Below are 17,130 nucleotides of genomic sequence, written 5' to 3'. Positions count from 1 at the left end.
TTGCTCTGTGTGTGAAGAGCATCTTTTATCTTGTTTTGACTCACGTGCTTGCTAACTTTGGTGGCTCACAGTTCTTGTGCTGAGTGTTGTGCAAACAAATCATCCACTCTTCACCCACTGCACAGCACTCAGGATTTTGAAGAGTTTTTTCATATCCATTCTTGCTCATCTTCTTGGCTTATTTCATTGCTTCTTACAATGCAGCTGTCCTGTGCTTGTGACTGCACTTGTCCTTTCTCTTTATTTTGTTCCAGATTGTCTGTAGCCTTAATGGGAGTGAAGAAATAGGGGTCACAGTGGGTAATTGTGTTCTCTTCAGTGTCCTTGCTGGGTTTCTCATACTGAGTTTGCCTTTGGATGCCTGTCAGAACCAATTGTGATACTGTCATTAAAAACCTTATCACCTGAGACTGTGTTCCTGCGCCCACTGAGCACTTCCAGGTCCAGTCTTATGTTGTAAGTCAGTAAAGTTAGGAACACTTCTTTCTTTGTGCATTTTTCATTTTTTTTCTAAAAATACTTTTATCTATCTTTTTAAAGCTTGGGCTCAAGGTTCTGCAGTCCTTCATGATCTGCCTGCATTCTTTACTGCTATTATCACATCAGCACCAAGTTTTCTGTCACTGTCACATTCTCCAAATGTCATTTTGAGCTGTTTGAACAGCAGCTGTTTAGCACAGAGCCCTCATGTGAAACCACTATTTGTTCCTGCCCTCTGGTTCTTGTCTGCTGGGCACTTGTCATTGATTCAAGGGCTTTTCCTCTCCCTGCACTGCAGTGCCTTGGTTTCTTTGTGCAAACTGAATCCCAGTGGGAAGTCTAAATGGCTTCATTTGGTTGAATCTTCCTTAATCACTTGCTTCTTATTGCCCTCAGAGAGCTCCAGAAACTTTTTGAGCAGATCTTCCTTTTACCTCTGTTGGTTCTTAGCCAGTATGTGTCATTTTCATTGTCCCCCTAATTATATTCTTTATTCTGTTTTTGACATAGTAGAGAGCCAAGGCTTACTGGGCAGAACCTTTTTTAATAATAACTTTCTCTGTGTTTTCTCAGTATTTTACAGTCCTGCAGTGCCTGTCTTGTAGCTGTCAGGTACCATTTGCTGGTGTGAAGGAATATGGATCAGAGCCTTCCTGAGAATTTAATAGCCCATGTGCTGTGCTGCATTATCTCTGCTCTCTGGTGCTCAGAGATTTGCAGCAGGCTGTGAAACTCTTATCTCTAAATTCCAGTTCAGTTCAGGAGTAAAGTGATTCAGAGTGTTTACTAATTCATAGCATGCTTGGTGACTCATAAAAAATGGATAGGTGAGTTGGAGTCCCATTCTGGTGAGGGTGGCTAATTACCTTTGTTGCCTTTGTTAATTTCTGAGAGGCCATTACCAGACTTGATCCCAACTTTGAATTTCTTCTTTCCCCTGAGCAACAGTTCCTGTAATCAGAAAGGGGCAGTATAAAGAAGGCTTTTACCCTTTCCCTCCTGTCCTTCACCAGTTGTTGATTGTTGCATATGGGCAAAACCTTAAAAAAGAAAGGACTTATAAAACATGGTTTAAACCTTACTATTCTGGCTAAGATAACCTGTAAAGTGCCCATGAGAAAAAAATTATAAAAATAAAAATCAGTTTACATAATCTATTCTTATGAGAAAACAATTCTCATAAATAAGAAGTCTATCCTGTGAGAATCCATGAAGAAAAAATATAAACTATCTAGAAAAAAAAAATTGATAAACATGTACACTAGCCATCACCAACCAATCAACAGGGTTTCAATAATTTGATAACCTATTAAATTCAAACATGGTACCTTTTAATACCACATGAAAAGAAACTGTGTACAATAAAGATCCAGCTATTCTGGTTAAAAAAAACAAGCATCTCATCCATCTAATTTCTGTCTTCAAGGTAAGGCTATGACAGTTGTTAAAGAACTAAGTCCCCAGTCTTCCTGAGGCTGGATTAAAAACTCTGCCTGAAAGTGGTTAGCTTTTTTCTTTTGATTTTACTCAGAATTAGGATTGAATGCTTAAGAGACGGATTTTTTTGTTCGGACTTGGTTGTTTATTAAATTTTATTTAAAGTACAGAGAGTTCTTTAGTACTTTTAGCTATTAAGCTAAAAGTGAGAAAATTAGGTGAATTTATTTTACTTAGTTTTAAGATTTTTTAAAGGGCTAATTATCTAATTAAAAGTTAACATTTATATCATTTATACTTTGGACTTAATAACCAAACACTTGTGACTCTACTGCAGTACTTTCTAACTAAAAGCTATTATTTGAAACTAAGATGGAGAAGGAGCAAGAAGGAAGAAAGAGATAACGCATTTTGTCCTGTATTCATTGCTGTATTCTAAAACTCTAAATTCAAAACTTTTCACTGTGTGAAATTACACTAATTATTCTAACTACACACCAGTGATTTTAACTCTACTACTTAAATTTGGAAGCCTTCTCTAAGGCTTTAAGTCAAAAGCAGTGTTCTCCAGGGGGTCAGTGCCAGCACAGAAAGTTCAAAACTCCCAGGTTGGAATTTCAGGCTTCCACCTGCCCTCAGAGGAGGCTGCAGGTGTGATCTGGAGGGGGGAAGGCATGGCTGCAGGGTGTCACTCTGGGCTGTTTTGTTCTTGCAGGTGGCCAGGTGAGGTTTGTGAAGTGGGCTCTGTGGTTCCACGGATACAGGCGGCCCCAGCTGCAGCTGCTCCCTGCCGATGGCTCTGCGGGCAGCCGGGAGCTGCTGCTGGCCTTCTCCTGGCTGCTGCACAGCCTGCACCTCCTGGAGCAGCTGCTGGCCAGGAACAGGCTGCAGACAGGGGATGAGACCTCTGTGTGCACGGTGAGCATCTGTCCTTCCACCCTGCCTGCTGTATTGTAGCTCCTCACACACAGCACCAATGTGTTCTTCCATCCTGCCCTGTTATAGCTCCTCACACAGCACCAATGTGTCCTTCCACCCTGTTATAGCTCCTCACACAGCACCAATGTGTCCTTCCACCCTGTTATAGCTCCTCACACAGCACCAATGTGTCCTTCCACCCTGTTATAGCTCCTCACACAGCACCAATGTGTCCTTCCACCCTGCCCTGTCTCTTGTTAGCTCCTCACATGGGGCACCAATTGGCAGTGTCTCCTCACTGATGCAAGCATCAGTCCCTTATTTTCCTACAGCAAAACCTTCATGCCTTCTCTCTCTACACTTCCCACAGGCAGCTCCACACAAGACTTCTCTCTGGCAGCCAACTCTCTCCTGTCCCTCACACAACACCTTAACCCTTCTCCTGGCAGCACCAGCAAATTTCATTTGGCTAACCCACTCCTCTTTAACACCCATCCTCACTGGACATAGCTGGGCCCTGCTAAGGGCATGGCTGTTTCCACTCTTTGGTTATTTGTATGGCTGTATCTCATCACTGGTGAGATTGCCCTCAGCACTATCTCTATTTTCTTACAATCCATCCTCCTACACCTGTCCACAAGTCACCTGTAACAGCAGCAGTGTTTACCACCAGTGTATGATGGATTGGCTGATGAGTGATTTCAGCTTTATAAAAGGTCAGCAGTTATTTTCTTTCCCTTCTCTAAGCTTTCAGTGAGCAGGTTATCTCTGTTCTTGCTCTTTATCAAACTCCCACCCCTGCCTGAGTTCCCTGATTTCTCTTCCCAGTGTAGGTGAGGCCACTGTGGAGGAGTGCAGGTAAGTGAATCTCTTCACTGCTGCTGGGTTTTGGGCTCCCAGACTGAGCTGTGAGTGGTTCTGCAGGGCAGGCAAACAGGCTAGCAGTGAATGCTGGCTGTGTTGGCACTGTTGGGTAAAGCAGGTAAGGGTAAGGAAAACAACACTTTCTGCAAAGTATTTTCTGCTCTAATGACCTTGTAACCTCTTTGAGAGCACAGAGAAGTGTGTTGTTTTTTCCATTAATAAAAGCTGTTAGCACACAGAAATTCTGTTCTGAGGTAACCATGATCTAGTCAGACACTAATTACTGCTCAGTCTGTTTCCAAGTGACAGGCTCACAGAATTCTAGCTTTTTGGCAAGGGACACTGAAAATTGGAAACTACCTGCTGATAATTTTGTGTTGTCTAAGGTTTGTGGTCTTTAATGAACCCATATATGTTTTTTCTCTGGTTTTCTAGAGCATTTTTAGGGAGCAGCAAAGCAGGAAAGTGAAAGTTTGGAAAGCTATAATATAAAAAACAGTGTCTTCAGAAAGAAAACACTTGTACAAATGGAAAGCAGTTCAAAGGAAAGAATCCTCTTTGTAACAACATTACAAGGAGTATTTTGAGGAAAGGGACCACTCTTGCTGCACTACAATTATTTGCTGAGCACAAGAGGCTGAGCTGAGTGGCAGTGCCATGCACTTATGTGAAGGATGCCTTGAGATTTCAGAAAAAAACACTGCTGGAGAACTTTTTACTTTAAACTTCTCTTTTACCTTTTTCTTGTTTTTCATCTGTGGTAGCAGGTTTTTTTGGATTTTTTTTTTGTTTTGGTTTTTATTTGTTATTTTTTGGGGTTTTTTTTGTGTCCTTAATTTCTGTTATGAAAGAGTGACAAATGAAATGTGACATGAATTCAGGGAATGGGACAGCACCTGTATTCTTTTCTCTGAAGGCTTTAAGTTTTGCATTTCCCAAAAAGGGATGAAAGAACTGTGGTAATACAATGTTATCTCATATGGCCACACATACTGGTGTGTCAGTTCTCACCTGCTGTACTTCTCAAGAAGCATGGAATGCTTATTAAATGTTTTTACTCAATAATTGTCCAAAACAGTGCTTGGAAAGGCTTAAGGGTCTGAAATTTATTTTTTATTTCAATAAACCAGACAAAAATTGTATAGACTGGAAGCTGGAGTTAGCTTGTGTATGTAAAGCTCATTCTATTCATGGAAACATTTTTTGTATGGTGTTCATCCAGCAGTGTTCATGCTCTAATAAAAATAGATATTTACAAGGTAAAAACAAGAAGGTAGTTAGAGCATGACTAGTGGGATTTGTGATTCTCCATCACAAGAAAGTTAAAACAAATGGCATTTTGAGAGAGAGGTCCTATCTTTTATTTGATCAACTAGGCATTGCAAAATCAATAAACTCAGCCTTTAGGAGCCAACCAAATGAAGATGTATGGAAGCAAGGAGGCAGTGGTGGGTGAGGAGGAGATGGGTGGGTCACACCTCATTTTGGTCAGTGAATCAGCTCCTTGTAAACCACTCATGAAAGCCTGTTGTTTGTTTGGTTCATAAAAGTGTGAAGTTTTGTTGTTAGATACTGTTATTTTGTGAGAGGACCATGTGGCAAAGTCTGCTCATCAGCCAGTGTTCAGCAATAAAACCCCAAAATCTCAGTAAGAGAGGGGGAAGGTGAGGTTGTCACTCTGCTACCTGACATCATCTAAATTAGTACACCAGAGGAGTAGCCTCTGCAGTCTTAACTCTCTTCTATTTCAGTAAAGTGAAGGAAAAAGGTAAAAGAAGAGGAAAAAAACCTTCACTTGGGAAAGATCTGTATCAAAAACTAGAAGAATAAGAAGAAAATGCTCTTTAAAGCAACTGAAATGAAATTCTCAGTTGAGAACTTGAAAAATCTTCCACTGAATGGAATCTTTAATGATTACAAACAATTGAAAATATTTTCCTGAAGTGAAAGTGTTACAAAACAAAAATCCAGGCAATACATTTAGTTCTGTGCATGGCTGAGATCTCTGCCAACATGAGCAAAGTGTGAAAGTCAGTACTTGCTGGAGAAGTATATGTTGGGCTACCAGTGAGAATAAATTAGAGAGCATCCTTACCCTTTGTCTTCATTTAAAAGGAAAGGAGTCTCAATAACTGTAGGCTTAGCTCCAGTTCAAACTGATATTCATGTGCTTTGCTTTTAAAATTTTGTCTGAAATCCACAAAGATGAACAGGGTCTGTTATGTGAGAAAGAGAATGGAGCTAATCCCTAAATTAAGTGTGCAATCACGTTCTGACTGTTCTTTCAGTTTAAAGTTTAAAACAAAGGCTGCTGAATTGCAGATAATGTGCCAAATAACCAACATATCAAGGACCAATTAATTTAAATAATTTCATTTCAGACTACTACACTCTGGCCTTTTTTTCCTTTGCAGTTCCTTAGCAACACAGTTTTCTTTCCCTGCAAATTGAACACTTCCATCAGCTCTAAAGGATTTTTAGAGGTACAAGGGTGTTCATGACACATGATGGACAAGGAGCTCAAGCTCTGTGTGGAATTCTTAATCCTTTGATCCTGGCATGGGGAAAGCTCCAACAAGCTGACTTTTACATGCACCTACATCTTCAGAACCAAAAGTTCAGTGGTTGCTGAAATCATGAACTCCAAGATGATGAAAGGTGGTGAGAGGCAGTGCTGCTGCAGTCAGAACTCACTGTGGTGGTGAGGACAGGCATGGTTGGTAGCCTGGGGAGGTGCTGGGAGTTGGCTTTTTGTGTGTTAGGTAAGAGATTCCTTCAGGGCACCTCCAGCTGGTGTTTTTTTTGGCAGGGCAGTGCTGCAGTCTGCCCTGGGGCAGGTTCCCTCAGTGAGCAGGGCTGGGGAAGGATCCTTCAGCCCTTCTTCAGCCTCTTCTACATGGAGTTTATAAACTGGGAAGGATCCTTCAGCCTCTTTAGCATGTAGAGTTTATAAACTGGGAGAGGAAACAGCTGAAGGAGTAAACTGTGTTGTGCAGGAGGAGGGGATCCATAATCCATGATAAACTTCAGAGCTGGGCTGCAGCACTTCAGGTTCTCTGAGTTACTGTGCTCATCTGTCAGCAGGTTGGTGACTGCAGAGGCAGTAAGTGGAAGTTCAAACCTTGCATGGGCCAGCCCTTTAGGAGAAGTAATCACTAACTCTGTTAGATCTATAAAGACTTCAGTCTGAATTGGAGGCTCACATCGATGCACTGAAGTGTCTGCTTGGGAATTCTCCCTGCTAATTGCATGAAAGCACTGGGCCAGTCATTGATGGACATGGTTTTAACACCCCTAGTGGGTTTCCATCTCAGATATGCAGCTTTGTGATGTCTGTCTCAACATCTTCTGTTGCTTTGGTGATCATGTACAGGCAGATTATTCTCAGGTGCCATTTATTGATTGCTATTCACACATAACAAATCCTAGTGTACAACACACAGTGAAAAAACCTGCACTGAAACTGTCTCCTCCACTGAACTTGCAAGGCACACCTGGGGAATTCTCATTCTCTTTGAGAAGCATATAATTGATAAAAATTCGCCTTTTAAGCACATTCAGTATTTGACTAATTTGTATTTACCTCACTTTTTACATTTCAGTGATCTTTCTCCAAATCTGTGATGGTTTGGGCAGGTAATAGCAGCACTCTGTGAGCAGATATTCTTTGTGTTTCCAAGGGAGAAATGCTGCCTTTTTAAAATGCTTTTATTTCTACAGCTGAAATTAATCCGTGTGCCCTGTAATTCAATTATGTGTGGAGGCTGCTGAGCTTTTCAAATGGGCACAGTGATGTTAGATCCCTCATGATCATCAGGAGATGTTGTGCAAACACTGGTTCTTGTTTCCACTAATTCCCTCTGTCTGCTTCTGGCCCTCTGAGTGAAATTGGATGCCCCTCCCCTTTTGTGAATTTGCAGCAATCAACAAATAGAGCTATTATGTCTCTTGTGCTTGGAATTCATGCATGTGTCACTTTGCATGCCAAAGTGAACTCAGTTTAATTACTTCTGGTGGGCAAAAATGGAGATAAACATTCCTTCTGACCCTTGGGTTTGCAGTTTGATTAATCTTTCGTTTGTCATGGTCTAGTTTGGCTCACTGGCTATTTCCAGTATGGTATAAGGCTTGGTCTAATTTTATTGTTAAAATGCCTTTATTTTACAGAAAACTTGACAATCACTGCTGTTCCACAAACCATGCTATTAGAGAAAAGTTGAAATAGCAACTAAACTCCATGTTCCCCCCAGCAGAAAACCAGGAAACCTTGGGCACTAGTTTCAGTGCAAAGTAGTTTTCTGCGTTTTTTTCCATGTCCTCATCAATTCCAGCGAGGATAGAGGAGGGAATTTTATTAACCTTATTGATTCTGACTCAGAAGTGTAATTACTTTCCAGATCTTTATGGGCTATATTAGTCTGTCAGCTTTCATTTTTTGGTTTTCCTCCCTTATTCCCTCAGCTTACACGTCTGTTCTCTTTGTCCTCCTGTCTTCCTAGTAACTGTCACCATTTATGTTTTTGCCCTTTTCCTGCTATTACTGTTGCTGGATTCTGTAGCTGCTAAGGAACACTCTTTTTTTAAAATCCATCTGTGAAACCTGGGCAGGATCCCTGAAGTTTCTCCTGCAGAATTTTCCTCACCTCAGTGTGGCTGACAAGTCTGTTGTGGCATATTTTGAACTTGTCATGGTACCTTCTTCCTGTGCTATGCTGGAAGATGTGCAGTTACCAACATTTGTCTTTGCTTGACACAGTGAATGCACAATTAAGAAATGAGTTTTTGGTTTTTTTCTTTTCCAGACAGCATGTCAAAGTAAAACACTCTAAAAGACAAGTCTGAACTAGTCAGGAAGTCTTATAATTTACTGAATCTGGTAATGTCTGAGTTGCAGAATTTCTTGAACTTGGCATTACAGCTGGTGTGTTCTGATGGGGTTCAGCAGCAGGCACTGGAGCTGTGGGAGGAGAAGATGGTGAGGACTGATGTGCTAGCAGGAAGGTTTACCATGGTCATACTCTGCTGAAATCCAGCACAGGGATCTCCTTCCTTGGCTGCTGGGGAAACAGGAGGGATTCTGAGATGTTCCAGCCTCTCCTGCCCTCCAGTGCCAGGGAGCAGCCAGTACCCTTGGTCTGTTCTGGTCATCTTCACAGCCTTTGGAGTTCAGCGTGAGCATCTGGTTCTGGTGTGCCACTGCAAGCAAGCTGGGTTTAACTCACTGGAGAGGGTCCTTTGGAATAAAGCACCTTTCCCTCCCTCAGGAAGGTGTGGAGAGGGGCATGGCAGAGCTCTGCCTCCTCCCTCCTGCAGGGCAGGTGCTGTTCCCCTGTGTTCCTCCAGCTCCAGGTGTGCTGTGTCTGCAGGGAGCTGCATCTTTCTTCCCCCAGGGTCTGCTCCTCTTGCACAGTGGAGCAAGGGGAGCTGCAGCTGCAGGCAGGGGGGAAAAGCACTGCAAGGTGTTTGTTACCTGTGTCTTGCATTTCATGAGCTCCTCTCCCAGTTAAGGGCTACCCTATCTTGGTCTTAGGATATTTAGTTCCCATGCTTTGTCTCAATATATAATGCAGTGAGCATTGGGATTTTAATGTTCTTTTAAAACCTTGCAGCTCCAGAGAGGAGGCAGTGCTGCTGAGCTCTTTTAAAGGCTTTTGCTGTACTGCAGAGCTCTAAAATAACCTCCCAAATGAGTGGGGAGGGATGGGATAAAGGACTGACTGCTCCAGTGCCTCAGGCCCATGGCCACTGCCAGAGAGGCTTGTTTGAACAAGGCAGGCATGGGTAAGAGCTGTGTTCACATTTTCTGTCTTCCCTCAGCACCTTCTCTTTTTCACTCTTTGCCAAGAGTAAGCTCTTGGGAGTGCTGTTGTGAGTAGTAATTCTTACAAAAGGCATAGAAATCTAAAAGCTAAAAGGCCTTGCAAAGACACAGGACTTCACTTTTTTTAATTTTAATTGCTGGATGCAATATGAGTCTAACTTGGATGTTGTGAGCACTTATGTTTGTGGAATCTCACTCTGCTATGCAAATATCTGCAGATTTAATTGGTATGTGCACCATGTGGGAATGGGTTTTTACACCATCTATCTTTCCCTGCATAAATCTAATCTGGGTCCTGCCTTGTCTAGGAGGAAATCCATTTAGTGTTGTTTATGATGCTATTAATGAAAATACTGCTGTCCCTTTCATATTCATCTGTTCAGATTTGTTCCTTTTCACATTTTCCCCTCCTGCAGATAGATATATGGCTGTATTAATTAAGAAAGCATGTCTGATACTGTTATTTCTGGCTATGGTGTTTAATTAAAAAAAAAAAAAAAAAGATGTTCTGTTTAAAGATGTGTAATTACAGAAGTTAACATATGTTATGTCACATCAAAACCACCGTGTGAATTATGAGTGGTTCAGAATGAGCACTCAGTAAAAGCTGCAGGAGCACTTTATTGGCTTGATTTATGTGATTGCCTTGCCTTTCCTGAGCCCTGCAGTGAGCATCTAAATATGCTCCTACCCACCTTTGTGGTACTGGTCTGTGTGCTTAAGATCTGAGTGGTAACTGAGGAAATATTTTCTGTCTGGGCCCAGTGGAGGGTTCAGCTTTGTGTTGCTCTGCTCAAGGATTTGAGCTCGTGCATCTATCCATGGGTTAAACACCCTATCCATGTTCCAGCAGGCTGGTTTCTCCATGGGCAGCATGAGCAGCAGAGTGCTTGCTGCTGGTCCAGATGTGGAGGCAGAGAGCTGGTGCTTGGAGGGGTTTGGAAGATGCTTGGGAAAGGCACAGCTCAGTGGGGATGAGCTGGGGTCTGTCCTGGGCCGACAGGTGGCAGCTCACAGTCAGAAAAGAGCATCTGTGGGGGAGCCAGCCCTGCCACTGCTGTGTTTTACACAGTACAGCCTTTTCTTTCCCAGTGCCTGCACAGGGCACAGGGAATTTATTAAGGTAAGGATTTATAAGCCTTAACGATTCCTGTAGCAGTAGGAATAGTATAGAAAGTCTAGGTGAAGTTGCACAGCAATGTTTCCTCTGCAGTCTTGCTTGTGTTATATCACCAGATCTGCAAGGAATTTTGCATTAAATCAGTTTTTGGAGTTTGTGTAATTCAAAGTGTCTGAACAGAGCAAGATCTGCTCTGTACCAAGTCACTAAAATCCTCAAGTGGAGCAGGCAGTGGAAAAAATGCTCCCTTCTCACATGTCTGCAAACACATTGGTGCCCGTGTTGTTCTTTGATGAAGTATTTATATGATGAAGTACTTGTTTAATTTATCTCCATCCACTGTTGGTACACCTGCTCTCTGATTTCTGATAAGGTGGGATAGCTTTGTATTTCAAACCAAAAAGAACAGCTTCATTTCTGCTGTTGAAGTTGAAGCTTCTTAATCTTTAATTTCTCTCTAAGCACGTTGCATGCAAGTTGTTTCCTCAGATGTATGGGATATGACTGAAAAGTGATAGAGCACCATGTCTTTTTAACACCCTCCTTTCTTCCACCCCTTATTCTTTTCTTTTGAGTACTTTCATATCTAAAGGCTTTTTTAGTTCACTATATTTCATGACTGACTTGTCTGCTCAGAACAATTCTGCCAGGAGGACTTGGGCAGTGTTGGGAGTTTTTTATGCACTTGCTGCATTGTCTAACCACAAGCCTATTCACTCTTTGGGAATGATCTCACACTTTTTTTTTTTTTTTATGATTTGATTGAAATAGTTTGGGATGGAAAGTTTAGGGCAAAACTGACTGAATTCTAAATCCATAGATTTAACAATGCAAAAATGGTTAAATTGGGACATAAACCATGTTTAGGTCTAAGCCAGGGGTGCATTTGTGAGCCTGGGGCAGGTTTTGTAGTTTGTGAGCCACCCTAACTGGTGTCTTGGAACGTGTATTTGTTCTGGGGCTTAGCTGTTTTATTTCTCCTGGATCTTTTACCCCAGGAGAGCTGGTTCTGCTCAAGTGTGGGCAGGGTGATGGTTCAGAAACTGGCTTGGAGAGAGCTCGTGTAAATATATGCCTGTCACTTTGATCAGGCTTGTGCTTGCTTTTCTTAGCCTTGCCAAGGAGTGGATAGTGAAAAGTTCTAGCAGTGCTTGGGGCTTTTAGGATAGAAAGCTCCTTTGGGGTGAGTTATGGTGAGAGTAGAAAAGAGGAGCTTCATTCTATTTTCTGCTTAATCAAATTTTTTTAATTGATTACTTTTTATTTTATTTATTTATTTAATCTTCTGCTTAATCCTAAATTACACTGCTCAGGGTTGCTCTGGCAGGTCCACATCACCCAGTTTGACCAGACCAACTCAGCATGGTGATGAAGGCATTGATGTTTGCTCGTGTGACTTCTGTACTACCAACTCCTGCAGCTGACCCAGGCACATCCCTTTTCTGAGATGGAATCAAAAAGAAACATTAATTGCAGCAAACAATTAATTGCAGAAAATGCTTCTCTGGGAGGTGGCTGTGGAATGATCTCTTCTAAAAGTGGCCTGGAGCATTCCAAGTGTGGGAGGGCTGCTGAGGTCTCTGAGTGGTTGCCTTGGCTGCTCTCTTTGTGAACTGGACTGAAAAATCTGCACTTCTGTATCTCAGAGTGAATGTAGGTGTGTACCTGGGTTGCTGCATAGATTAGATAAATTCACAGTGGTATTTGAAGCAAAGCCTGTAGCTTGGGCTGGTGTTTTAGTAATTTTTCACCCACTGAGAGAGCAGTAAATAGTCTTAGATTGTAAAGATGGGACTGGAAATTGAGGTCACAGTATAATATGCAAGACCTTTTTTTTTTTTTTTACCTTGTTTACTTTATGCCAGTCTAAGTATTTCATAGCAAAAGTAAATTTTTTGTGCAGTTTGTGAAATAAATAATGGAGAGATCCTGTTAAAAATGCATTGGCTGGCTTCCTTATTTTAATATTAATAAGGCAGGTTGCTACAATAAAATTAGCTCTGCATGGTGTTTGTCACTGTACTGCCAAAGCAATTGAGTCTAATGCCATTCCTTCCTGAAATAAATCCCCAGGAGAGCAGTATTTGTGCTGTTCTGAAACCTCTGACCAGGGAAGCTGGAGCAGAACTGTAAATTATGGACAATGCAGATTTTAATCTGGGATTCCCAGGTCTGTGTTCAGCCTTGTGGCTTCCTAGCTACTTATGTGAGATGTTTTAATGTTCTTTACACGTGGGTTTTCTCTGCTGCTGGGACTAATATCCAAGTGCTTGGCTTATCATGCTAATGGACAGCTTGGTAATCACATCTGCATGGTTTCTTGGTCCAGAAACCATCCTGTCTGGGCAAAACAGGGTATTTCCCCAAAAAACTGTGGAGAAGAGGAGCCTGGAGACAAAGGAGCAGAGGAAGAAGAGGGACATTGGAACTGGCACAAACTTTCCTCCTCCTCCTTTCCTCCTCCTCCTTTCCTCCTCCTCTTTTCCTCCTCCTCCTTTTGTCCTCTTTCTTTCCTCCCTTCCCTTTCTTCCTTCTTTCTGTTCTCTCTTCTTTTTTTCTTTTTTTTTGGTTAAAGATGAATCTGTGCCTTTTGAAGGAGAAGCCCTTTACCAGCCCTGCACCTCTGTGATTTATAGCATGTGTTTATCTGAGCCACAGAGCAAAAAGGAACAAACCTGTAATATTGATACAGTTTGGTATGTGACCAGAACAGCATTTTTTTGTGCTTATAAATAATAGGATCACTCATTGTAATAGAGGCCCTGTCAGCTGGGGATATTTAGGTTAAAACAAGTGTTAGGGGGTTATTTGATCATGGTTGTAGCCGCTCTTCTGTTGAAATCTGCATTTAAGGCAAGATTAAATCACTTCATTTTACAGTGCATTGTTAGTTTAGGATCCAGATTGGAACTACATTCCAGCTTTGCCTGCCAACTGGATCCTTTGAAGATTTTACTGAACGTGGAAATCTGTGAAGCAGGGAAGCACATATGTTTAAATACTATCAAGGTCTGTGGGTCCAAATATCTGCCTAAGTGTTTTCTTGAAAACAGTCATGTTTCAAGTAGACTTTAAATTTCCACTTTAAAGAAATGTCTTGAGAGTCTGAGAACTGGGAGACAGTTCCTTGCAGAATGGCAAACATCCATTCTGAATAACCAGGTCTTTGCAGTTCTGTGTTTTTCCTATTTCTGGTGACATGTTGGAGTAGAAATGTTTGGAGTGATGGGTTGTGTTTATTGTGTGTCATTCCCATAGACTGTATGAAATGGGAAGCTTCACTTTAAATGGTGTTACTGGCATCAGAGGTAAAACTACCCATGGCTTCTTCTCCTTTTAATTTACAATCTGCAGTAGTATCAGCTGGAAAGGGAGAGATCTATCTGTACATGAGAATGATCTCTTTGTGCAAGAGGCTGGGGGAGGTGGAATTCCCTGTGTTCCTCAGGAATGAGAGATGAGAGAAATGTGCTGCAGGAATTTCATCAGGAGATGAAGGTGTTGGCTGCTGTTGGTTTTTTATCTGCAGCAGAAGGAAAGTGGGACAAGATGAACGAATGGAAACTCTTTCCTTCTCTCTTCTTCCTTCCAAATTACTCTAGGAAAAGGCAAAACAAGCAAGACAGATGATCCAGCTGTAGCTGGCAGTGCCTCTGTGGAGTCCTGGCCATTGCCAGCTGCATGATTTTTCCTTTTCCTCAATCCTGCCAGACGGGAGATGCTGAATGGAGAAAAGAAAATAGCTGGGCAAGCACAGGCCCATGATTTTGTCCCTATATAAGTTATTGATTTACTAAATAGGGTCTCAGGAAGACACTGCAGGAGCTAAATCTGTTTTTTATGTTCTTTGACATATTAGAACCTAGTCAAAATGCAATTTTTCCCATCTGGGTAAAGAACATGCTTGCTGTCTCAGGAACACTGTGTCTTCCTGGGGATGGAAAATGAAGGATGGGAGAGGAGACAGCTCACCACATCACAGCTGAGAGGCTGATATTTATTCCACACTTCTCTACTTGTTTAGGCTGTTCCCAGTCCTGTACTCTGATTTCTTTGTACTGCTGGCATTGAGTTCATTTTAGGGCGATTTGGCCCACGTACCTTGTAAATTCACTCCTGAATGACTTGAAAATGTTGAACCTCCTGCAAACCAGTGTGGTGTTCTTTCCTGCTTTCAGTGTGAAGATGACGTGCCCAGCAGGCAGGAAGGTGCAGGTGAAGCAGCAGCAGAGGACAGAGTGGATGTTCGCTACCTGCAGTGGTTAAACGGGAGGCTGAGGTTGCAGTGGCACGCTTTGCACGCTCAGCACCAAGAGCAGTGCAAACTCCTGCACAAGGTAAATGATTCTTCTAACTCACTATGACATAGTTTATTATTTAAAAGCCTTGTCAGCTAGAGCAAAATGTACAGATTATTCTTGTTTGCTAGTTCTGCATTTTCTGTAGATAAGAGTGAATCGCTCTGATTATAAGCACCTCTGTCTTTCCCCAGTGTGGCAGAACCATGAGAAAATGTGTGTTGAGTGTTTGTAAGGTTGTAATTGTATAAAAGTCTCTTTTGCAGCTTGGCACATTAGTCACTTCTGCAACCACAGGCTGCTGCTGTTTTTTCTCAGAAAATGCCTGGTAGAAACAAGACAGAGTGTTCTGGTTCCTCAGACAAGAAGTAGTGATGCAGAACTATAAGTTCACTGGAAATGTACATTCAGAATGTTAAGCATAAATATTGAAAGTAATAGCAAAATAAAATGCAAAATCTCTTTCTAAGGTGCTAGGTGGCATCTCAGCAGAACCCAAAATTTCCCTGCTTTTAAATCAGAAATCAGTAAGGGTGTCTGCACTGCTAAGGTTCTAGTTCTCTTCCCATTTATGAGTGTGCAGATGCCTGTCTAATCACAGACATCTGGGAGCATTCTGTCTGTTTAGGATGGAACCAGCCTTCAGTCCCAAAGCTGACAGTGATGGTGGCTCCAGAAACAAATTAAAATAGCAGTTCTTAATCATAAAAGTTACTAAGAATTGCTTTCCCTAGGTCCCCTTTCTCCATTTATATCTCTTTAGATAACTTAAATGGAGCCAGCTATTACTGTACTCAAAACCTTCACAGAAATTTTTTTTTTTTTTTTTCTGAGACTAAAAACGGTTTGGGGACATTTCTTCCCAAAATACACATCAAAAAGTTGTCAGGATCATCTTCACCTTTGAATGAAGATATCTTCTTGGTTTTGATCCCGTGTCTGGCAGAGCAGTGCTAAAATCTATAATGAGGTTACATTTTGTTCTTTCCATGACTGATTGCTAGGGCAGACGTCTGACTGACAGCCCTGGGGAAGAGGGATCAGGTGCTGTGTGTGCAGCATCTAAAATAACCTTTTGCTTCTCACTGACCACTGCTGATGTGCTTCCCTGCTCTAGGAACAAAGGTGGCAATTCCCTCTAAGTGCTCAGGCAGTCCTTGGCTCTTTGCACTGTGATCACACACCGTGATGGGGTTGGGAGAGGTGAATCTCAAATGGAATGATTGGCACCTTCTCCCCCTGATAAACCACCTCTGCTGAAGGTGTGCTGCTTTTTCTAGTAGGTGAGGCAAATGCCTCCATAACTCATCATCAGTGCTCTGATTTATGTGAGGCTTGACAGTAACAAATCATTAGGCAGCTCCAGTGCCTCAGCCTGCAGTTAATGAGGCTGAGGAAGAATTAAGAGCAGGTCAAACCTGGGAGCTGGAGCACAAACAGATATTCTCAGCAGTCCAAATGAGGCACTGAAGTAATGAAGAGATGTGCTGATGGGGCAGCAGGCTAAACTTGTTGACAGGGGAGATGGGAGATGATGACCCTCCTGTGGAAGTTGTACTTTGAGATAAACTTGTCCTTTTTTTGCCCTTTGTGGCTAAGGCAAAATGTGTGCTAAAGTTAGGACAGTCAGACAACTACAAGAGACAGGTTAGTTGTAAAGGTGGTATCTGCATCACTTAATTAGTGCTTTGTCTGCAGTTTCTTCTGTCTTCACTCAGTCAGGATTAAAACCACAAAGGAGATGAATTTTCTTGTGTTTGGGCTTGGTTGTTTATTAAATCTTATCTAAAGTACAGAGAGTTCTGCTACACTTCAGGCTACCAGCTAAAAGTGAGCAAAGTGGAGCTGACTCTAGCTAGTTACAAGGTCTTTTGAAGCTAAACAGTCCAATAGAAAACTAACACCTATATTATTTATACTTTTGACTCAATAACCAAACTCTTGTGACCTGCAGTGCAGCACTAACTGTCCAACCAGAAACTATTATTTGAAATCATGAGGAAGGAAGAAGAACACGGAGAGGAAACAACACCCAAAGTCCTCCATCTTGTCCCATATCTATTACTATATTCTAAAACACCAAATTCCAAACCCTTCACCATGTGAAATCACACACTTCCATTCTAACTACACACCTGTGACTTAACTCCATCACCCAAATCTGGAAGCCTTGTCCAAGGCCTCGGGTCAAA

At 41.9% G+C, this 17,130-nt stretch overlaps 1 protein-coding gene across 8 annotated transcripts in view; it reads left to right on the top strand.

Moving 5' to 3' along the window:
* TEDC1 (tubulin epsilon and delta complex 1) overlaps positions 1-17,130 on the top strand; it is a 65,304-nt gene that overhangs the window by 5,073 nt on the left and 43,101 nt on the right. For 5 of the 8 annotated variants that reach the window (XM_079314173.1, XM_079314169.1, XM_079314172.1 and 2 more), the window contains exons 3-5: positions 2,633-2,835; positions 13,521-13,649; positions 14,819-14,977. In XM_079314173.1, coding sequence (XP_079170299.1) covers positions 2,633-2,835; positions 13,521-13,649; positions 14,819-14,977 — 491 coding nt within the window. The remainder of the gene's footprint in view (positions 1-2,632; positions 2,836-13,520; positions 13,650-14,818; positions 14,978-17,130) is intronic. The other 3 variants (XM_079314175.1, XM_079314174.1, XM_079314171.1) reach the window with 2 other exon arrangements.

Source organism: Erithacus rubecula (assembly GCF_903797595.1).
Source record: "Erithacus rubecula genome assembly, chromosome: 10".
NCBI lineage: Eukaryota > Metazoa > Chordata > Aves > Passeriformes > Muscicapidae > Erithacus > Erithacus rubecula.
This window is presented reverse-complemented; position numbering and strand designations above follow the sequence as displayed.